Consider the following 9,741-nt stretch of genomic DNA (forward strand, 5'->3'; position numbering starts at 1 on the left):
ATTATTGAAATTAAAAACTTAACAATTTTATTTACAAAATCATGCGAATCATTAAAATTAAAAATATAATATTCTATCAATAAATCATATGATTTATTGGTAGTTTTTAAATTATTTTATCATATGTCAAGGTATGTATATTCTTTTCAAAATTTTAACATGATAAATCTCGTTCAAAATCACATACATTACAATATATCATTTGGTATAAATATTTGAGGACAATGATAAAGATGTTTTTAAGTTACCAATTAATCCTATCCAAACAACTTATTGCTCTTATGTTTTGCATTTTTGTTGTTTGAAAAGAATGTTTCATTATTTCTATTTAAAAAATTAAATTTATGGTTGTTGTTTGTTGAAGGCGATCATGTAATATCACGTAATATACTAACATGAAATACATTGAATTCATTACTTGTTATTAGGATAAAAATATTTTCGACATGCTAAATCAATTAAAATTTTTATACTAATACTTAATTTTATTATTTGATGAGATTTTGATGTTATGAGAAGGATTTAAAAAAAATAAAAAATTAAAAAAATACAATTAATTGCGTGGAAGAAAAAAAAAGCAAGATTAAAGAAAGGAGATGTCGACATGGAGTCTATTTAATCAAAATATGGAGTTGACATGGCATTGATGTGATTTAACGTACTTCATTTAAAGAAATAAATTTAAAACTTTCCTATTTAGAGAATAAAGATTTTAAAATAAAAACTCATCATTTGATTCATGATGATTTGATGATTGCCATGGCGGGAGAGGTTATGATTTTCACTTTGGACAAAGTGTGATTAAGAGCAAATGTTAATGATGGAATTGTAATTTCAACTCTCTAATTTACAGTTTCCAGCTTTCATATTGGCACCGCCTTCCCTCGCACGCACAACGACAACGAACTCGCCGTTTTAGGTCCAGACTCGTGCACTGCTCACATGCTTCTGCCACGTGATCGTAATAAAAGTGAGTTTCCTTTACGCTCTATGCTAGGCGAGTGGCTTTCTCACTTCCTTAATGGCGCCTACCAACTTAAAATCTGGATGGCGTTTTCGCTATTTCAGAAAACATTAGGGTGAATTTACTAATAAGAAAATGGAAATGTGAAATAAAATTTTTTTCTTTTTTCCTTCCAATTTACCGTTTCGGCAAAATCGAGCCGCTTAACTACCACACATCTTTCATATCCATTCGAAATCTGAACCGTCCACCTTTTAATTTACCCACTCGTAGCCGTTCGTTAGTTTCTTTGTATACCCCAAAAATGTCGGATCTGTATTGATTTACCTCAGTTTCTAAATCGGAGGGTTATAACGTTGCCACGTAGCTCAATCGAAAAGCGTTGTATATAATTTTTCCTATTTTTCCGATTTTTTACTTATTAATTCTTTTATTTTTTGTTATTTTCGATCTAAACCCCTTGCTCTCGTGAAACCGAAAGAAACCCTAGGCCTCTTCCCGTCTTTCACGGTAAAAACAAAAAAGAAAAAAAAATTTCAGAAAACAAAATTATCGAGAAATTAATTTAAAAAATTGACAAATCTATTAGGGTTTCAATTCGAAATCCCTAGATTCAAACCCTAGCCTGCGCTCGTACTCTTGATATTCATGATTCAGCAGAGAAATTGATGTTTTTTGATACACCGATCCAGGTAAGTAATGAATTTTATTGTGATTTTCTTTGCTAATTGTTTAATTTGTTGAAGAAATTATTTGAATATCTGAATATTGTGATCGATCGGCTACTATGGAAAATTTGAGGGATTTTTTTAATTTTTCGTATTTTTGGTTTTACAGATCTGAAACATGTGTGATGGGAATGTGAAAAGTGGGGGATTGGGGGTTCCGTGTTTGGATTGAGGGATTGTTGATGGAAAATATAATAGCAAATTCTCATGGAGCGGAAATTCCTAAGAAATCAAGATCTTTGGATCTTAAAAGCTTGTATAAATCTGGTGATTCAAAGGAGTCTTCTAAAAATAAACGCTTGAAGAGGAAAGACAGTTCACAAGAAGGTGATGGTGAGAAGAGGAATAGTAATAATAATAACAAGAGAAAGAAGAGTAGGAAAGCTCTGCCTCTCAGTAGTTTTAGAACTGTCCTTGATAGCAATAGTAGCAAGAGTTTAACTGAATTGTATAGTGGGGGGTTCAATTCGGGGTTGCATCATCCAGAAAGTTTGAAGAAGTTGGGTTTGAGTCAGAAATCAAAGAATGGTTGCAGTGCTAATGGCATTTCACTTAGTTTGGGTGTCAGTGGTACTAGGATCCCAAGGCGTAAACGTGGGTTTGTGGGGCGGAACAAGTTTGAGGGTGATCAAGTGTTGAAGTTGGCAGGGCAATCTAGTAGTACAGTTGGTGTTAACGAGGGAGTGAAGTTAGCCAGTGAAGATTCTAGCACTCAGAATGAGTCTTCAAAGGTTAAGCAGGAGAAGCTTATTGATGATCTTAGGGAAAATGGAAACAATGAATCAAGTTCAGTTCAGCATTTGAAGGAAGAGGATGGTGTTGCTCGTTACTCAGCTGTAAATGATGGCAACTCTTTGTTAAAACAATCACAGAGGAAGCCTAGGAAGAAGAGGGAGTCAGTAAAGGGTGGTAAAAATGTTGCTAAGAAGGCTGCGAGTTTAGCAGATCCTTCTGTTAAGACATGTGATGATTTTCAAGAAGATGATGAAGAGAATCTTGAAGAGAATGCAGCAAGAATGTTATCATCACGGTTTGACCCAAGCTATACTGGCTTTTCTTCAAACAGCAAAGTCTCTGTATCACCATCTGAGAATGGATTATCTTTTCTCTTATCTTCTGGTGAGAATGCTAGTTCTAGGTCTAAGACGTTGTCTGGTTCTGAATCTGCATCTGTTGATGCTTCTGGTAGAGTATTGAGACCAAGGAAAGGTCATAAAGAAAAGGGAAATGCAAGGAAAAGGCGCCATTTTTATGAAATTTTCTCTGGAGACTTGGATGCGCAGTGGGTTTTGAATAGAAGAATCAAGGTGTTTTGGCCTTTAGACAAGAGTTGGTATTATGGCCTTGTCAATGACTATGACACAGAGAGAAAGCTTCACCATGTAAAATATGATGACCGTGATGAGGAATGGATAAATTTACAGATTGAGAGATTTAAACTCTTGCTTTTTCCCAGTGAGGTTCCTAGCAAGTCAGAGCGGAAAAGATCTCGGCGAGATAGGGGTTCTGACAATAGAATCTGGAACATGAAGCACAACAAAGAGAAAGGAAAGAGAAATGTCATGACAGAAGATGACAGTGGTAATGGAAGCTATATGGATTCAGAGCCCATTATCTCCTGGTTGGCTCGCTCTAGTCATCGTGTCAAATCCTACCCTTTGCATGCTGTGAAGAGACAGAAAACATCTGCTTTGTCTCTTAGTTCTCCAAGGCAACTGTTGTCGTATGATGAAGCTGTGGATGAAAATGGTTGTCTGTATGGCGGTTCATTGAAAGGGAACAAAGTTAAATTGTTTGGTACCTCTGGATTGTCAGACAGACCAGTTGATGGCAGAAGGGTTGAGGGTTCTTCCTTGGGTAGCACTAGTTGCCCCAAAGACAGCAAATATCCCATCGTTTATTTTAGAAGGCGGTTTCGCAAGAAAGAGAACTTATTTTGTCAGGCTTCTGAAGGCAATTGTGTCACCGGTAGTGTGTCTGAATCTGTCAAGTACCTTTGTTCTGTCAATGAATTTCAGGATTTGGGAGAATTTGATGTCTGTTTGGAAAGGTTGGATTCTGAAGGAGATCTGTTGTTTAGTGATGATGCAGGGCGGTTGCATTTAAATATTTCGTCATTGCATTCAAAACAATTCAGGTTTGGGTTGAGCTTCCCTGTGCTCTCTGTTTCAAATAATTTATTTGGAATGAAGAGCTTTTGGCTGGTTCATACTTTGTTGCTGCGTCAGTATGGCACGGTGATGACTGTCTGGCCAATGATTCATCTGGAGATCCTTTTTGTTGATAATGAAGTTGGACTAAGGTTTCTTCTGTTTGAAGGTTCCCTGAAACAGGCTGTAGCTTTTGTTTTTGAGGTCCTGACTGTATTTTATCAACCTATTGAGCAGAGGAAGTTTGCTGATCTGCAGTTGCCTGTAACTTCAATCAGGTTTAAATTTTCTTGCTCCCAAGATTTTAGGAAGCAGATTGTCTTTGCTTTTTACAACTTCTGTGAAGTGAAGCATTCAAAATGGATGTTCTTGGATTCTAAGCTGAAAAGACATTGTCTTGTCAATAGGCAATTACCTCTGTCTGAGTGCACTTATGATAAAGTTAAGGCACTTCAGAATGGAGCTAATCAGCTACTCGGTTCTCCTGCTTGCAGAGATTCCTCATCACTTGAGGTTTGCCACTTCTCCATGTTATTTTGCTATTGAAACCTCAAAGCTGATTTTTTTTTTTTATCTTTTACTTGTGATTATAGTTTTCTCATGGAAATACATATTTATCTTTTGCTATTTGCCCCTAAATACCACACTTGCCCGCACAAAAAGAAGGAAAAAAAGAAGTCCATGCCTGAAAGAGACCATATTTAGTTTTAGATTTTGTGTACTGTTTTTTAGTTGTGTGGTCATTTAACTATCAGCCATTGGTTCTCAAGAGTATTTTTTTTCATTTCTGTATTGTCAGATATCTAATGTATATCTTTTTTTTGACGGCTGTTGTTAAATGTTATAAAATTTGCTTGCTACTGACCAGGGTTTAAGGCAGAGAAGGTATAGGCCGGGTATGAGCCTTATGAGTGTCTCCAGAGAACCTAGTTTTCTGAAAGTTGGCCAATTTTCTTCCAATTCTGAGAATAAGCACAGAAATCTTCCTCTGTTTGCCCTTTCTTTCAGTGCTGCACCTACTTTCTTTCTTAGTTTGCATCTTAAGCTACTTATGGAACATAGTGGTGCTTGCATTGGCTCTCAGGATCATGACTCTATTGAGCAGCCAGGAAGCTCTGGCAATTTGTTGGTGGATGACAGTTGTAGTAGAGAGGGCTGTGTTAACCAAAGTTTTGAAAGTAGTGTAGAAAAAAATCTGAAGGATTCATCAAAGAATGCTGCTTCTGACGCTGAGTTAACAGCTCTTGATCTCTCTGTTTGTGGTGATGGGTGCTGTAAAAAGTCCTCACAGAAGGATGAAAATGGTGATCAAATCGATGATGGAACTTCTGCCAACTCTCATGACCCTGAAGAAGTTGGAGCCATGGTCATTGGTCCATTACAGAAGCAACAATGTGACCATTCAGAATCTGAGCAAGTTATTTTGTCACCAACGTCTCCAATTGATGGTGATAAGAAGAGTACTGGGTCTAATTCTGTTTTGAATGCTATTAGGGTTGAGATTCCACCCTTTGATCAGTATGAAAAGCATGTTAATAGTGAATTACCTGGTACTCAACAGTCTACTAATTTGACTTGCAATATGAATGGTGGCATTATCCCAAGTCCTAATCCTACTGCTCCTAGAAGTACATGGCATCGTACTAGAAGCAGTTCTTCATCTGTTGGTTATCATGCCCATGGATGGTCAGATGGAAAGGCTGATTTCTTCCACAATAATTTTGGAAATGGACCTAAGAAGCCACGCACTCAGGTATCTTATTCAATGCCCTTTGGAGGTTTAGATTACAGCTCAAAGAATAAAGGCCATAACCAGAGAGGTCTTCCTCACAAGCGAATTAGGAGGGCTAGTGAGAAGAGATCATCTGATGTTTCTAGAGGTTCCCAAAGAAACTTGGACTTATTATCTTGTGATGCAAATGTACTAATTACAATTGGTGACAGAGGATGGCGAGAATGTGGAGCGCAGGTTGCACTAGAGCTTTTTGATCATAATGAATGGAAGCTGGCTGTGAAAGTGTCAGGGTCTATGAGGTATTCTTACAAGGCACATCAGTTCCTGCATCCTGGGTCTACCAATCGTTATACGCATGCTATGATGTGGAAAGGAGGAAAGGATTGGATCTTGGAGTTCACTGACAGGAGCCAGTGGGCACTTTTCAAGGAGATGCATGAAGAGTGCCACAATCGAAACGTTCGTGCAGCTTCGGTTAAGAACATTCCTATTCCTGGGGTTTGCTTGATAGAGGAATATGATGAAAATGCAACAGAATTGACATTTGTTCGCAGTTCTTCCAAGTACTTGCGTCAGGTTGAAACTGATGTTGAAATGGCTTTGGATCCATCCCGTGTTTTATATGACATGGATAGTGATGACGAACAGTGGATTTCAAGAATTCGTAAATCTTCAGAAAGTGATGCTAGCAGCAGCTCACTGGAATTATCTGATGAAATGTTTGAGAAGATTATGGACATGTTTGAGAAGGCCTCGTATACTCAACAGTGTGATCAGTTTAATTCTGACGAAATACAAGAGCTCATGGCTGGAGTTGACTCCATGAAGGCAGTCAGAGCCATCTATGAGCATTGGCAGCAGAAGAGGCAGAGAGTTGGAATGCCTTTAATTCGGCATCTTCAGGTATCTTTCAAAATGTCTGTCTGTGGATTTGTCTTCAGTTTTATGTTTATAAAATTAGTTTCTTTTAGATTACAAGCTGATTGAATTTGTCAATATCTTTTGCTGCAAGTGCGCTTGATTTACTGGGTACTTGGTTCTGCAGATGTATTCAGTAGTCTTAATACTGTTCATTTATTATTTTATTTATTTGTGATTTCTTCTCAAACATCTGTACTTGCCATCTTCTTAGCATGGGAACAACTTGTTGTAGAGGAGAAATGAGTGATGTGAAGGAAAGGAAAGAATTCTTCTCAGCAGCTTGAGAATGAAAAATGAAAATCTGAATTAAGTTTTTTTAGTTATTATGAGTAGTGATTTTTTTTATATGTGCTAAAACTAATAAGAAAGAATTATGTAATACTTGTTGAAAGAGCATAAGAAAGAATCATGATGAAAATTCTGGATTCATCTTTTTGTACTCTCTAAAATGTAGAGGTCAATTGAGTCTTAACTAATTTTTACACAGTGTTTGCGTTATTCCTCAAAATTTACATGATAAATCAAATTTAAATCCACTCTGCCAATTGATCTTTCCTAACATAGCATGCCGATCAGGGACTATAGAAGTCTATGTAAATCAAAATACTTTTCATATTGAGGTATAGATTGTCGTCAGATAATTTCCAGCATTATTGCTTTTGTGATTGGGTGATTCCATCAACCTTATGTGTGAGTGTGAAGCTTAGCATCTTTTCCTTTCTTCTTGTTTGCTTGTTGCAATCAACCTTAGGTGTGACTTCTGTGGATTCCTCGGTGTGAAGCTTAGGGATCTTTTCTGTACCCTTTTCTTTATTTAGCTCTTCCTGATTTCCTCAAGAACCAGATCAGGGAACTGCCTTAGACCCCAGCCCCTTGCAGCCCTGCATCATAAGTTGTATTGGTCTTGTGCTTGTTCTTCATGTGTCTTTGGTTTCTATATTTCCAAACTTGTTTCTCTTTGCTCCTTGCCAATACAATCACGCATTTGGATGTCCATGTGTATTTCACTTTGGAATTGCAATTTTTTATTTTTGGTGCGTTTCGTGCTATTATGTTCCTGGGTAAAGATGATTGCTTTTGACTTCTGACACTGTTGTATAAATTATATTTTGTGTAATTATATGTTATTGGCTGGTCCCAATCATTCCAAATAAGAAAACTTAAAATTCATTACCTCCTCTGTGCTTGTCACCAAGAGTAAGTTGTCTTTTTGTTTGTTTTTGTTTGCTTTTTCTTTTCTTTTTTTAAAGCCTAGTTATTATCAAGTATATGTTGGGTTGTCTGATTTGTGTTGCATCTATTGCCTATCTAATTGTAGAGCCCTCAGAATTTTACACTTAATATCCCGAAGCTCTTACTTCAGACAATTTTGCCTTGTTTACCATGGTTTGTTTGCTGTTCATGTGTTTGTTTTATCTTGAACATTTATGCTGTGTAACTTATGCTAAATATTTGGTATTTTCATTCAGCCACCATTGTGGGAAAGGTATCAACAGCAAGTGAGAGAGTGGGAGCTAGCTATGTCTAAAGTTAACCATAATCTCTCCAATGGATGCTCACCAGCTATTGAGAAGCCACCCATGTTTGCTTTCTGTTTGAAACCCCGGGGTTTGGAAGTTCCAAATAAAGGGTCAAAACAAAGATCCCAGCGTAAAATTATAGTGTCTGGTCAAAGCAACCCTGCATTTGGAGATCACGAGGGTTGTCATTCTTTTGGTAATGTTCTTTGTGATTTCACTTTCATCTTGCTTTTTTATTATGTTTTCTTTTGTGAGTCTGACTTAATTTCTTGTCATTTCAGGAAGAAGATCAAATGGGTTCCTGTTTGGGGATGACAAGGTTCTATATCCTGTGCATAACTATGAATCTGTAGAAGATTCCCCAGTGTCACTGTCTCAGGCATCACCAAGGGTATTTTCACCACGAGATGCAGGCATCATGGGGTTTTTCTCCTTGGGCAGTGATGGGTTTGATAAGAATCATCACCTGAAACTTAAAAGAAACAAGTCAAAGAAATTTGGCAGTTTTCTATTGTCAAATGACACACAAATGATGGCGTCATATAATCAGAGACTGATTGCCAAGAGAAGTGGAAGTCATCAGTGGAATATGGGCATTTCTGAGTGGCCAAGCCAGCGGCACTACTTCTCATATGCCTTTCAAAGGCATAGCCCTGAAGAGTTGGATAATTCTGATATTGATGAGTTCAGGATGCGTGATGCATCTAGTGCAGCCCAGCATGCGCTTAAAACAGCCAAATTTAAAAGAGAAAAAGCTCAGAGATTGCTTTTCAGAGCAGATCTAGCAATTCACAAGGCTGTGGTTGCTCTCATGACTGCAGAGGCAATCAAAGAATCTTCCGAGGACTTAACTGGAGATGAGTAGAATGATCTGATGAAATATGGAGTGTTGACAGAGTGCAACTAGCCAGCATCATGCAGTTCTTTTATTGAAGAGTACCTAAAGAGTTGACACTGTTTTTTCTCTCTCAGTGATGGTGGCCAGAGTTGTCGTTGACTGATCCAGTGTAAAAGTTCTAACAGGAGAGATGTGAACAGTAAGAGTAGGTTTTTACTTCTGCTACAAATCATGGCAGTTTTTTTATGCAACTTGTCAGCTTTTTCAGCGATTAAGTTGTTTTTTAATCCAAATGGCAGGTTACTCATTTCAGTGCAACTGTTGTTTTGATCCTGCTGGTAAGGGGTGTATGGAAGTTTGGCAGCCGATCTTTGTACAGATTTTTTTCCCTTACCTCTTATTTTGTTCCTTTTTTTCCCCTTAGCCTTGATATCAGTGTAGCAGGTGGCCCAAATAACATAGCACCCCTTTGGCATCAAATTACAATTTCCTGTCTGATTGAAATGTTTGGAGCATTTGGTAGATATGTATCAAACAGACGTGGACTTCTGAAATGAGAAAAAAAAAAGAAAAAGAAAATGCTGTAAGTAATTATCTTATAAATTTTCACACAGATTTATTAGACGGCAAGAATCTTTTGTTGCTTCCTCATTGTTTCATGTGTTTATTGATCTTGAATTGTCTGAAGCAAGGGATGATTTTCGAAGCGATTATATACAGGCTGTTCCATGTTTTTGTGTGTTGCTTGAAGAAATAACAGCAACATGTGGTAGACTGGGTAGTTTGACGTGTGTGTAGTTTGTTTCCATAGATTAGATCAGTTCTGGTCATGCTAATCATCCTCGGTTGCCATCCTTTTGCAATGAGATGGCAATATTAGCCATT

General features: G+C 37.4%; 1 protein-coding gene across 9 annotated transcripts; it reads left to right on the forward strand.

Moving 5' to 3' along the window:
- Nucleotides 1-1,426: 1,426 nt before the first annotated feature.
- LOC111298997 (uncharacterized) lies at nucleotides 1,427-9,507 on the forward strand. 9 transcript variants are annotated; one of them, XR_016329624.1, is made up of 7 exons: nucleotides 1,427-1,656; nucleotides 1,802-4,120; nucleotides 4,250-4,355; nucleotides 4,711-6,480; nucleotides 7,968-8,214; nucleotides 8,300-9,061; nucleotides 9,156-9,507. XR_016329624.1 is itself a non-coding variant. In XM_022893823.2 (6 exons), the coding sequence occupies exons 2-6, from the start codon at nucleotides 1,875-1,877 to the stop codon at nucleotides 8,881-8,883; spliced, it is 4,953 nt and encodes a 1,650-aa protein (XP_022749558.1). In that variant the 5' UTR covers nucleotides 1,427-1,656; nucleotides 1,802-1,874; the 3' UTR covers nucleotides 8,884-9,507. The 9 variants fall into 9 exon arrangements, 3 of the variants coding, with proteins under 3 accessions (XP_022749558.1, XP_022749557.1, XP_022749559.1); XR_016329625.1 differs by having other exon boundaries at nucleotides 8,300-9,055; XR_016329627.1 differs by having other exon boundaries at nucleotides 4,927-6,480.
- Nucleotides 9,508-9,741: the final 234 nt, after the last annotated feature.

The sequence above is a fragment of the Durio zibethinus genome, chromosome 18 (assembly GCF_047325235.1).
Source record: "Durio zibethinus cultivar Kanyao isolate XHJ-2024 chromosome 18, ASM4732523v1, whole genome shotgun sequence".
Taxonomy (NCBI): domain Eukaryota; kingdom Viridiplantae; phylum Streptophyta; class Magnoliopsida; order Malvales; family Malvaceae; genus Durio; species Durio zibethinus.

What these genes read in the sequence shown, in the direction of transcription:
- LOC111298997 (XM_022893822.2), top strand. Translation starts at nt 1,875, where the DNA reads ATGGAAAATATAATAGCAAATTCTCATGGAGCGGAAATTCCTAAGAAA. An exon ending in GAGATTCCTCATCACTTGAG is followed by an intron (nt 4,356 to 4,710) that starts GTTTGCCACTTC and finishes GCTACTGACCAG; the next exon opens with GGTTTAAGGCAGAGAAGGTA. An exon ending in CTTTAATTCGGCATCTTCAG is followed by an intron (nt 6,481 to 7,967) that starts GTATCTTTCAAA and finishes ATTTTCATTCAG; the next exon opens with CCACCATTGTGGGAAAGGTA.